Below are 13,491 nucleotides of genomic sequence, written 5' to 3' on the forward strand. Positions count from 1 at the left end.
TAAAAGTAAGTAACCACAGATACTGTACATTTAGAAAGAAGGCTGTATTTCTCCTAGAGAAAAATGTCTAACTTACTCAAACATATCTGAAGGTAAAAATCTTACTGTCAAATGCAAAACGTGAAGACAGCACAACTGAATTACAAACACTTGCAAAAGTGCAAAAAGACAGGACATACACATGTGAAAGAGTCTCTGATGAGTGCATAGCAGCAACTATACATGAAGTGAAGATCGAACCACAGCTCCATCAATGGTACTGTTGACGGTAGTAGTCTCTGTATCTCCTGTCAATCTCTCTGGAACACATCAAAACAAGAACATCATGAACAGATGACTGTGTAGAGACAAAACAGCCTAATACAAGTTTAACGTACAAGTTCAATGTAAAATAGTTTTTCATCTATCCGTTAGTTTAATTATTTGTTGTTGAGGCACCACAGAATGACCTGACAAACAGTTGTCTCCACCCTCTTCGGTTTTCTGTTCCTTCAGGCTTCACTTAAAGTGTTGTGCTGGTCCATTTTCTTGTATAAAATGAGGTCTTCATACGGACCTACGGATATGCTTTTGATCCGTCTTACCTGGAACAGTCAGGTGGTCTGAATCCTGTGGGACATGAGCACATGTTGGGACGCATACACCTCCCTCCATTCTGACACGGCTTCCTGCACACAGCTGAAACCAGAACAGTCGTTGTCACTTCACCTTTCAATTTTCCACTATCCTAAAAGTTCATCTGTGTTGGTAATTACACGTTGTTCAGAGTTAAAAATACCTTTGACCCAGTGTTGACGTCAGGCTTCTGAGAAGCCAAATGACAAGTCTGACTTGGTTAGTCTAAGAACCTTGGTCCAAATTACATGTAGCAGTGATATGCCATAAGAAAAGCATTATAAAGGCCCCAAAAAGCCAAGCTGTAGAGCCTAAGGAGGCTCCATGTATTAAAAAGACTAGTATAATTGCTAGAATTTTTCTCCTCTTTAAAATTATTCTTAAGAGGTCATTGTACATTGAAGGTGCACACAAGTCCTCCATGTACATTTTATGTACGACATACCCTTTTCACATCTTGAACCAGTGTATCCTGGAGGACACTGGCATTTGTAGGGGCCGACACACTTGCCTCCATGGAGGCATGGCAGCACACAAAACGCTGTAGAAAGGAAGAAAATCGTTAATTCAAGGTGCAATAACAATGTCTCAAATGTTAATATGTACATGTACTAAGCAGTAAGTGTACACAATACAGGAGTTTTCTTTTACACAACCAAGATTTCTCACCTAAGTCCTGACGTTTCAGAAGTAAGTGTACACATATGTAAAGGAACAAAATGTCATAATATGTACATTGCTTACCATAGCACACCAGAAAGGAAACGTCTGCTTTAATTTTACCAACTTCGTTAACCAATTTTTACTGATTGGTACATAGAATGTTACAGGTACACATATAAAGTACCATAGAATTTTTTTTGAGCGAATTTAAATCAGATTGTACGGCTCTTTTTCTTTAGAAACCATAAACTGAGGAAAAGTTAACACAATTACCTAATTCACAAGAAGGCCCCCTGTATCCCTGTTGACAATTGCAGGTGTTGGGCCTGATACACTCTCCTCCATTCTGGCACCCATGTACACAATAAGCTGGAAATACAGAACAACCTTTTAGTAACAAATCAATTTAAGCTAACTCATCTCATCTCATTAGTGCTTTTTAAATCTTTATATATACATGTATATACATAAAAAATGATGTGTCAAGTAAAATCCAATTGTAATGGGATATCATTTGAATAAATCTATCCCCAGTTTTTTTTAGTCCTACCAATAGAAGAACATTGCTGTGCAGGTTTTTAACTTTTAGCATACTAGAGCAGCCATTTGGCTACCAATTCTCTGGTGGTTGTGTGGTTATGCAGCAGTAAATGGTTAAGCTACATATGAGTCTCTATATTTGACTTGTAATGATAGATGTAGCATTACCTTTACAGCGGGGTTGAGATGACCATCTCTCCGTGTGCAGACATGTTGCTACACGACTCCCCTCCAACACGTAGCCTGAGCGACAGCTAAACGTGATGGTGTCTCTGTACTCGTACCTCTGTCCTTGCACGGCCCCATTGGCCGGGGCAACTGGACGTCCACATTTTATTCCTGTAGGAATGGACAAACAAGTTCATTTTATACGGGCAAAACAGTGCAAGGAAGACTCTAAAACCACAGATAGAGGCGGTTAATCAATCAATCAATCAATCAATCAAAAATGGTTTATTGCTAAAAATCACGAACATTGCAGCAGAAAGCTGAATTGCATTAAAAAAAATCAAAGATGTACAATCATTTTAAAAGTAGTAGAATTGCACATTGGAAGATATTTAGACGGTATGACGTACATTTAGCTTAGTGAAATCCAAACAAGAAGCCATAGGCGACAATTCTCCGTGAAGTTTTATATATTTCAACAAAATCCCAAGCGTCAACGCCAGACCTACTGTGCATACATTATAATTAGGCAACGGTTAATACAATGAGGGCGCGTCACAAGCATAAAACATACAAAGAGCTAAATCCATTACTGCTCCCAGGGCGTGTAAAGATACTGTGCTTCAAGTTCGAACTTCATTTTAATTACACACACACAATCATTGCATTCACATAAAGATCGGACTATCATGGTCGTGTCTAGTAACAAAGACAGCCCCACCGTCTTACGGTGCCTGTACCTAATTAAGCGCGCCTGGAACAAGCCAAATTCCAGCAACAGTGGCGGTAAGCACCGCGAGTGTTACTACCGCCGGCCAGATAACCAGGATATCTGCTTACAGTACCTCTGCTACCAGACAACTGCCTAAACCTACGGTCTATTCCACAGGATTGTAAAAGTAGGGATGTTTCGAAAATAACCATTTACTCCAATATCAAAACAGCTACGGTAAAAATAAAAAGACGTGCATCATCCCGGACATAATGCAACACCACATGCGAAATTACACAGATATGCGACGTACGGCAGAATGCGTTTTGGCTGCGAACATCTTCCAAAAAACTTGGCATCTCTTAACCATGGGCAAAAACATCTGGAACCACTTATAAAAACCACCCCGTATCTGCATGAACTTTTACCTCCCCCCCGCTATTCCAAACAACGCGTTTTTCTGGACCGTTCCAATTCGCCTCGTAATTGTAGGGGTGCGTCTGCGATATTACATTGACCGCGAAAGCAGCAACGGCAAAAATACACATTCGTGCATCAACACGGGCATGCCCGCAGACGGCGTATCAAATTGCGTGCCGATTACACGAAGAGAACCCAGTGTTTTGACTGCGAACATGAAAAATCAGCCGATTACAACACTCCGTCCGGAGGTCCTGACCTCCTTCACGGAGTAATAAACTTAAGTGAAAAGTTTGCTCAGTGGTGTATTTGTACAGATACCAGATACTTACGTATGGGTAGAGCCTGTACCCTGGACCATGTCTGGTTCAGCTGACATGTGATGGTGTTGTCCCCCACCAGTCTGTAGCCCTCCTCACTCCTGAGCTGCAGTCTGGAGCCCACCTGGTAGTTCTGTGTGGACAGGAACAGGTGTGGGGGGAGGACTGGTGAGGGGCACTCCAGGGCTGCAAAGGGGAAACAGGCTGATTAAAGTAGCTAGAGCAACAATTGTAGTACTGGTATTCTCTCTATTGTAGTATTAAATTTACTGCATGCATTCTGATGGTGATACATCTACAGTATACATGTACATCTTCTTCAGAATATATCATACAATTTACACAATCATTTGAAATATTGCATAACTCCATAAGCATCCCCAAACACAGAATTGCCAGCAAACTGACTACATTGTACATGTATATAGACACAAAATTAATGGTACATGTAGTAACCATGCATTTGTACATATACATGTGTACACACACATGCCCATGCATGTACAATAAAGGTACATGTATCTGCCATTGTTACCTTTCTACATTACATTATATTATCATGGTTTTGTGTATGTTTTGGATGTAATATATTGGGGAAAACAGTTTATACACTGGTAGCATACACAGAATGGTGCCTGCTGCATCAGAAAGAACCCCACAAACCTACACATGTTGGCCTGGGATGGCTCCAAGTTCCCATCTCAGTACACTTGCTGTCTAGCGCCCCCTTTTGCCTGAAGCCAGCATTGCAGCCAAACACGACAAGATCACCATAGGAGTGTCCATTCCCTGTGACTTGTCCATTCAAAGGTGCAAACATAGGCGGGCACTGCACCTCTGTACATGGTGATAGAAGAAAAAATTTTGTAAGAGGTTTTTCTACTCTTGAACTTGCACCTGTAGATTTATCTGTTAACTTAACTTAGGCTGTATGTACATTGTCTGATACTACAACCTTTAGAACTCTTAAGTTTATAACAAATTTTCTATGAATATACATATACATGTAATTGTATGAACAGACAAGGGCAGTCTTTGACAATATCTGTGAGCACAAATCATTCATAATTTTTATTTGGTCAACAAAGAAATGGTTAGATCTAGATGTCAATTTACATTTAGTTGAATGAGTTAAAACAGGTATTATTGCTTACATTCACATAATACATGCATTTATTACAGTAACTGGATTATTACAAACTACGTACTGTTGCAGTCTGGAGTTGTGCCACTCCAAGAACCATTTGGTAGACAAGATCTCATTGGTTTTCCCACCAAGATATAGCCAGTTGCACACTGGACCCTGGCCAATCCCAGCCCATATAAGAAACTGTCTACCTGGATCTCGGCATTGGTGACAGGAGGCGGAGGGCCACAACTGACAGCTGTACAAGGGAGTTTAGGTGGGTGAGTAGAACACTACAGTCTAGATGTGCTGTACATGTACTACAGATAGGCGAAATCATGTACATCAATGTCCCATAGATGTGCTACAATTAGAATCATTTTGTGAGTTGTCAGAATACACTTACACACACTAAGTTACAAGTGCATATTATGAATGATGTTAATATTCTACATACAGTTGATTGTGTCTCTTCCCTAAGAGTCTCCTTACAAAAACTGATTGACATGCATTTTCCTATGTTAGGAAATACTGTTACAGTAACTGAATCAGATGCAACATGTGATGTATGCAGTATCAAAGTAATGCATTGAATTCCATACCAACTCTATGTATACAGTATAGTTGTAAAGTTCGAGCTTTGTTCCAATACAAGAAGGGAACTCATGACACCATAAATTTTTGGTTGATCTTGTTAAGCTTCGTCAGATGTGTGATGCACTCACTGACTTTCCAGAAGTCAGAAGCGTGATGATGTCAGGAGGGCATGAAATGTGGCGGGAAGACGGAATCTACCACTATCCCGAGTTGCTTTGCGCGCAGATAGGGGTAAGATAGAACAGACACCATATGGTCATCATTCGGGTTTCGCAAGTCCTCCCGTCAGGTCGGACATGGCAACCCCTCCCTGCCTCCGCGCGGACGCCACGTTCGTCGGCCAGGATGTCGTGGCCCTGGTAATGCGTGTCCGGGGAGAAGAACCCCTGCCGCCGGAGGATCGACGCGCCCGTTTCGGGCAGGAGACGGCCCTCCACGCCCTCGACCAGGACGACTTGCGGGAGAAGACGAAGACCCTCACCGGCCAGGACCCGGAGAACCTCCTCCTGATGGCGGGCCTGGACCACAAAGACCACACCGCCGCCCTTCGCTTGGCCCATTTCGCCATCATCATGGCCAACGAGGCCGCGGCGGCCCAGCCCGTCCAGCCAGCAGGAAAGAAGGCGGCTCTAGCAGCCGCGGACCTCCTGGAGGATGACCCTCCCCCAGTGAAGAAGTCCGGGGAGACGAAGCGCCCGGCCCCGCCCAAGGCCTCCGGCTCGGGACAACGCCCGCCGCCGAAGAAGCAGAGGAAGGCGCCAGCGCCCGATACCAGCTCCGAGTCATCAGACAGTGACGAGGACGACCTTGAGGTTGGTAGTGGACCTTCTCCTTTGACGGCATTGCAGCCCCGTTCTGTAAAGACACGCTCTTTTGTTTGTCCGTTTTCTTTTCATTTGTCGTTAGCCCATATTTTGATATTTTGTTGAGTAGTGGATACGCTGGTTTTTTATGCAAGCAAATTTGTTATGTCTATGCTCCCCCCCTTGTATGCACACGACACTATGGGTAAACGCTACGATTTGTGAGGCATGGGACGGACTGCGATTACCCGCCAGCTACAAATTGGAGCTTGGAACGGGCATGAATCACCCGCAAGCTGATCTCGTATCCGCAGGCAAAAGTGCCTAGAAATAACATTTTTTTTGCGACAAGTGTGACATAGAAACGGCAACATGGTAACACATGAACGAAACTGAGCTTGGGACGGGCAGTGAGTTACCCGCAAGCTGGGCAAGGGAGTGCCTGACAAAAGTTTTCATTGCTTTTGTTGCCCGATGTGGTGAAAAAAAGAAAAACGAATAAAAAAGCGAGCTTGGGACGGGCAGTGAGTTACCCGCAAGCTGATTTTTGTTTCTACGGGCAAGGGAGTGCCTGACAAAAGTTTTCATTGTTTTTTGTTGCCCGATGTGGTGAAAAAAAAAAAAGAAAAAACTAATAAAAAAGCGAGCTTGGGACGGGCAGTGAGTTACCCGCAAGCTGATTTTTGTTTCGACGGGCAAGGGAGTGCCTGACAAAAGTTTTCATTGTTTTTGTTGCCCGATGTGGTGGGAAAAGAAAAACGAATAAAAATGCGAGCTTGGGACGGGCAGTGAGTTACCCGCAAGCTGATTTTTGTGTCTACAGGCAACGGAGTGCCTGACAAGTTTTTTTTTTTTTGACCGATGTGGTGGAGAAACGAGAAAGTAGCCATGCATGGAAGAATCTGGGCTTGGAACGGGCAGTGAGTTACCCGCAAGCCGATTTTGGTTTCACAGGCAAGGAAGTGCCTGACAAGTTTAACCAATGTGGTGGAAAAACGAAAAAGTGGTAATGCATGGACGAAATTGGGCTTGAAATGGGCAGTGGGTTAACCACAAGCTGATTTGCGTATCGACAGACACAGAGGTGCCTGACAAGGTTTTTTGACCGATACGGTGGAGGAAGGAAAATGGTAACGCATGTATACAGCAGTGCTTGAAACAGGCAATGAGGTAGTACCCACAAGCTGACCATCGGCCCCCTGGCAATCTGGAAGCGATACATTGGTTTGTTTTCCTCCCTAGCGGAGAAAAGTGAGATGGTGCGCCTGGTCGCCAAGCTAAAAATGACTATCCCGTTTGGTCATTGCAGATATGTTTTCCTCGTTCCATACCCCGTTCCCCCCCCTCGCCTCTCGCTGTTTGTGCCGATTTCTGAGTACGATCAGAGAGTCGCGTGGTGCCCAAAAATTTTGCTTCAGTCAGTTTTTTCCCAGCATCTCACTGGTCTTCGCACCCAGCGGTATCCGTTGGTACAAAAACACTTCCAGATGCTTCGGACCGCACCTCCGAACTGATTAATGACGAAAATCAAGGGGATGACACCCGGCCGTCATGGTAAAAGAACAGATAACATCGATCCCGGCAACATATGGGGAAGTTACTCAGTCCGCCCCCCCCTGGGAAGTTGTAAATCGTTGATAAAACACTGAAAATATCTTGACACCGGGCAAGCCCGCTCAAGGGGATCATATTGAAGTGATTTTCGTTTTGACGTTTCCTAAAAGCTGGTCTCCTTTGGTTTTTTCCCTGTAGGAAGACGGGGTAGAAGCCCCACTACGCCGGCTGAAGAGGATCTGCCAGGATCCCCTGATCCATCATCACCCGGAGAGGCTGAAAACTGCCCTGAGCCGGGTCACAAAAGCCGCGAAGGAAGTCCAACACAAACGCTACAAGCGTTTTAAACAGGTCAAGTCTTTTTTCCTCCGCCACACCTCCGTCCCGGGGATAGGCCAGAGCGTGCGGAAGATGGTGATGACGAAGGAAGAGAAACAATTCGCGGAAGAAGCGGAGAGGGCAGCAGCCGCTTTCCAGGGTCACGGCCGGGGGGGGGTACGGGCCACCGGCACCAAACCCCAACCCAGTCGGGCGGAACACCTGGGGCCGCCAGGCACCCCCCACCAACACCTGGGGATCGGGGTACCGCCAGAGCAGGGGCTCCTTCCCCAGGCCCAGCGGCAGCGCCCCGTACCCCCGCAGGGAGCAGAAATGCTACAACTGTGGCGAACCGGGCCACATCAAGAAGAAGTGTCCCCACCCTCCCACCTCCTAATCTGGCAACATGTATAACGGACACAGTTCAGATATATATAACGGAAACTGGTAGAAACCCACGTAGATTTAGCATGTAGAGAGCAGCAAAATACTGGCAAACTGACAACAAAACTGGGTGCCTTACGAACGTCACTAACTGAGGAAGAAGAATAAAGTTTTGTCTTTTGTCATATGGTGTGCCGTTGTCATTTCCTGAAGGTCTCCTTCATGTGTTACCCCGAGTGTACCCTAAAAGAGTACCAAGTCAAAAATTAAACGGCTATATGAAGTGTGTTTTTCATTAAACGGCTATATGAAGTGTGTTTTTTCATTGGTGAAAAATTTTTCTTTTTAGCCAACCCAATAGATCTAAAACGTGAAGGCGGTAAAAGCCGGTTTCGTAACGGAAGAGATTAGCACGTAAGTGTCGGCAGCTATATGGATAGCCCCGTGTTTTTGAATAATGCGGTCTCGGTTTGGCAGCGCAGTAGGGCCTGTTGCAGGTAGCCGCTAGGTGCAAATTGGTAATGTGGGGTTGTGTGTTTAAAAGTCGTTGGCAACTTTATAATGAGATGTAAAATAAAGATGCTCAGCATAGAATGACAGAAATCAATAGATCTATTCAGAGACATAATGTCCTTGATCTATTGTAAGAATATTAGAAAATAGGTCATGAGAACAGGCATTAATGCATGAGTCGCAAAGTAACGGAAGACCTCATAAATGAGACCTATCCCCTTCGCCGCCAGCCCCACAGCGGGAGACCTCCTGGGGAGCCGCCACACGCATTAGCCGGAGCCAGAAAGGCTAATTAATACCAGTACGAGCCCTGCACCCCGTAGTGGTCAGTACAACACCGGAACCACGATCCTAATTGCCACACGGAAAGAGAATTAAGTTTTCCCCGCCTTATTTCCCCAGCATGCGGTCCTCAGTACAAGCCCCGGATACCCACAACACCAGCCCACCGCTTTCGAGCCACACCAGGTGCGCAGTCGTACGGCGCAAGAGACCACGTGGGTCACGTGGGAAGGCAATCCACGGCCGTCGCCCCAACCAGGGACCCACACAGCAGCGGAAGAGGCAGTAACCTCACAGCCCAGCGTAGACCCAACCTCACTGCCTTTCCGTGACCCGAAAAATTTCATCGCGGGGTCTCTACACCACAACGTTGAGACGTGGGCACATTTAGCAAACTTCTCAGACGAAGGCCCAAAAGTCCTGAATTGGATAACACACAAGGTCCAGGTGAAAAGTTTTTTCACCTCTTTCGAAGGCAGCTTCAAGGGACAGTCGTACAAGTCAGACACCCCCCCCTCGATCATCCTCCCAAATGCCAAAAATTGCGCCAGGCACGACGATTTCATCACTTCACACATCTTAGACAGGTTGGCAGACGGCTCCATAAAATTGTGGGGAAAAGTAGGAGAATGCAACCCGCCCCACCTGGTCCTACCACTAACCGTAGAACCGTCAAAGCCGAGATTATGCTGGGACGGCCGCTTCCTAAACCTATGGACTAAGGATTGTCCCTTCAAGCTAGACTCCATCACTGAAGCCCCCAGGCTCCTGACCAAGGGAGGGTACATGACCCACACCGACGAAAAGAGCGGTTATTCCCACATTAGCTTATCTGAGGACAGCTGGACATATTTCGGCTTTCAGTTCAAAGGATATTTCTTCGTATACTGTACGCTCGCCTTCGGCTGGAAGGCCAGCGGGTACTTATACCACACCACGGGCTCCCTGGTATCCTCCTACGCTAGACACCTAGGGATCCCAACCTCCCTGTATATCGACGACAGGTTGAACGGCGAGTTCACAATGACGTCACTACCGCTAGCAACACTAGACCATTTCCAACGGGCAAACATAGCGAGCTATGTTTTGTGCGACTTGCTAACCAGAGCAGGTTATTTCCTCAGTTTAGATAAATGCATTATCGTACCAACACAAGTATTAGTACACTTGGGATGCGGTCTAAACTCAGCAGACGGCGTGTTCTTCTTCCCGAGCGACAAGCAGACCAAATTCGTCATCCTAAGAGAGGACATCCTCCAATCCACCAGCGTAACCATCCTCAACCTACAAAGATTCGTAGGCAAGTGTGTGTCGTTCGCACTAATGATACCAGGAGCACGAATCTACACCAGACAGTGCAACAAACTGATAAGCACTATGACAAAACTCGGGCGATCCCGCACGCGGCTGACTGACGGCGCCCGCACAGAGATAGAACATTGGCGTTTCATCGACTCCGGAGTGAAACCGGCACCATGGCGAGACGAAAGACACACAGCCATCTCCATGGCGACGGACGCCTCAGGTTACAAATGGGGCGCGGTCCTACACAGCCCAACACGTCCTGGGACAGACATGAGCCTGGGGGATTACTGGCAAGGAGTCGACCAGACGAAAGACATCAACTGCAAAGAAGCGATGGCAGTCAACCTCGCACTGAGGTCAGCAAAGCCTTGGATACAAAACTCCAGGGTGACGATACGAGTGGATAACAAGGCAGTGGTGGACGCGTGGCAAGGCGATGGGGCGCGTGCCTTGTCGCTAAACGAGGAAATAAAGATCATCTTCGAGACAGTGGTGGACTTAAACATATCCCTCACAATGAGACACGTAAGGACGTCAGAAAACGAGGCCGACTACCCCTCGAGGCACATGTCAAAGACAGACTGTATGTTAGCCCCACACCTATGGGACCACATCCAGACAGAATTCGGAGGCGTGTCCGGGCATACCGTAGATCTCATGTCCCTAGACTCTAACGCCCAAAAGGACCGCCTGGGGAGAAAACTCCGTCACTACACACCCTTCCCGACCCCCGAGTCCGCGGGAGTAGACATGTTTAGTTTCGACCCAAAGATCTCTCCACAAGGAACAGAAGAAAACGCCTATGTATTCCCGCCCATCAACATGATTGGAGCCGTCGTAAACTTCCTGCTACAGAGCAAGGCCACAGTCACTGTAGTCGTTCCAAAACTATCTCCAAGGCCCCTGTGGTGGCCAATTCTATCAGGAGTGTCCAAAAAGGCTATGAAACTGTCCGAAGCAGGGAGCCGCACAGCTTTATACTTCCCGTCGAGACAAGGTCTCCAACCCGGCAAAATGTTCAAATACGAACTCTGGGCTTTCCGTTTGGAGCCCCGAGAGCAGGATCCCACATAGAGTCAGCCATCGCTAGCCAGACCCCCCCCCCCAGCAGGCACGAAACAGCACAACAACAGGTACTATGTCGCCTCTTTTCCTCCCTGTGCAGCCCTTACCGACAGTACCCCGGCTGTGGAAACCGGCCGTAGCCTGTCCAGAATGCCACCACCCCAATGATGAAGATTTCAGACGGTGCCAGATGTGCAGCTACTTGCGGAAACCCTGCCCACCCCCGCGGAAGGTCATCTCCATCGATAGAGAGGCAATCAATGACCGGTTGGAGCAGATGACCAAGATGGCAAAGTCCACAGAGTACGGGAAGAAGAAGACAGCCATCGAGAACGAGCTCGCCGATTTCCTGGGAAACTTATCACCCCCAAAAGACCTGATCACAGCGTCGCCAAAAGATGTATGTGCGTTCCTTGTGTGGAAGGATAGGGGAGGAAAAACCATTGTGCATAAGGTGAACTGCAAAAACTTTGGAAAAAAACGAAAGACAGGGTGCGGCTGCCCCAAGCGATTGGCTGCAGGGACGGTAGACTCAATTATCGGACAATTGAGATCGATTTTCGCCACCTCGGGGCGGGGCGGAGACTGGAGTGATGCAATGGGCACGGGGAACCCCGCAGCAGCCCCCGCGGTGCGTCAATACCTAAAGGTAATGAAGGCGGAGCAGGCTAATGCCATGATCCAACCCACACAGGCGCAACCAGTATTTTTCGAAAAACTGACGGCAGTTTGCAAGCACATAACACAAAAGATGAAAAACCCCGACGTGAGAGAATCCACGCTGTTCACTTTAGCCAGGGACCAAGCGTTCCTGAAGATTATGTTCTTTGCCGCAGACAGAGCCTCTGACTTGGGACGTTGTAAATCGGAGGAACTGGCATGGTTGCCAAACGAAGAAGGAGTGCTATTTAACCACACTTTCGGGAAGACTCTGCGAGATGGGACAGCGAACGCGTTCCCCATCCTAGCAGGTGCAAACAAGTCGATGTGCCCGATACAAGGTCTCCGAACGTATATCCGCGTGGCGCAAGCGTTGAAGGTTTCCCTGGCAAAAGGATACCTTTTCAGGGCGGTCAACAAAGCACAGGAAGTAATAAACGAGCCTTTCACCTACGATGCAGCTCAATACCGTTTCAAATCGTACCTGACAGAGATAGGAAGGTACGAAGGAGACACGCTTCACGGATTACGCACCGCCAGTGCGATCACAATGGCACTAGGAGGAGCCAACCAATCAGAACTAATGTCCCACGTGGGGTGGAAAGACAGAGCAACGGCAGAGCGCTACCTGCGTTTAGATAGGATATGTCATGAATCCTCTCCAGCTGCGATCCTGCGGGCGCAAACTTCAGGCCAGAGCACGAAAGCTGATAATCCTACAGAAGCTAATCAAGACCGAACACCAACAGACAAGGGATTATTCTACCAAGAAAGAAACTCTAGGAAATATAGACCAGTATTCTAAATCCGGTTTTCGTTCATTTCGGTTTAACTTCCCCGGCAGGCAGGACAGGTGCCTCAGCCGCTTTACGTAACACTAGGAGCCAGCGAGAGGCGAGGGGGAGAGTAGATAGCGGGATATGGAACGAGGAAAAGAGAGAGGTAACGCGTCGAAGTCCGAACACTGGTTAAAACAGATTTACTAGTATCCTTCATAAGAATTCGCAGAAGAGGGAGTACAGATGAAAATTTCGAGGTGTGATTAACTGAGCCCAAAGCGCAATACCTGTCAGAACATATGTATTAAAGTTCTCTGGAAGTTACACCTGATTTGGCTTTGTCCTTTTCCGTGGAAACGGTGGAAGAGAGGGAGTGCCTGTAAGTATGGGAGAGGGAAGTGATTGAGTATTGGAGAGAGAGGAGAAAGAGGGAAGGGAAATAGGAGTAGGGTGACAGAGTCTTGGGTAAAACTGGGGGCCCGACATATCGCCCATATCTTAACCCGGACAGTAGCAAAGTGACATGGGATCAGGTACTATCCCGAGTTGCTTTGCGCGCAGATAGGGGTAAGATAGAACAGACACCATATGGTCATCATTCGGGTTTCGCAGGGCAGAGAGGTGCGGGCGAACTTGGAGCCCTGAGTGGCAGAAAAAAAAAAAAAAA

General features: G+C 47.1%; 2 protein-coding genes across 2 annotated transcripts in view; one reads left to right on the top strand and one right to left on the bottom strand.

The window, feature by feature from the left end:
- Position 1: 1 nt before the first annotated feature.
- LOC109476067 (sushi, von Willebrand factor type A, EGF and pentraxin domain-containing protein 1-like) overlaps positions 2–13,491 on the bottom strand; it is a 94,150-nt gene continuing 80,660 nt past the window's right edge. The window contains 8 exon segments of the mRNA XM_019776917.1: positions 2–299; positions 585–678; positions 1,061–1,156; positions 1,552–1,647; positions 1,987–2,157; positions 3,451–3,624; positions 4,102–4,275; positions 4,647–4,823. Coding sequence (XP_019632476.1) covers positions 251–299; positions 585–678; positions 1,061–1,156; positions 1,552–1,647; positions 1,987–2,157; positions 3,451–3,624; positions 4,102–4,275; positions 4,647–4,823 — 1,031 coding nt within the window. The 3' untranslated portion in view covers positions 2–250.
- On the top strand, positions 5,436–8,391 carry LOC109476071. Its single transcript, XM_019776922.1, has 2 exons — positions 5,436–5,973; positions 7,717–8,391. Exons 1-2 carry the CDS (start codon positions 5,458–5,460, stop codon positions 8,248–8,250), a joined length of 1,050 nt encoding a protein of 349 aa, XP_019632481.1. The 5' UTR covers positions 5,436–5,457; the 3' UTR covers positions 8,251–8,391.

Source organism: Branchiostoma belcheri, unplaced genomic scaffold (genome assembly GCF_001625305.1).
Source record: "Branchiostoma belcheri isolate BF01 breed outbred unplaced genomic scaffold, Haploidv18h27 scaffold36, whole genome shotgun sequence".
NCBI classification, from domain to species: Eukaryota; Metazoa; Chordata; class Leptocardii; order Amphioxiformes; family Branchiostomatidae; genus Branchiostoma; species Branchiostoma belcheri.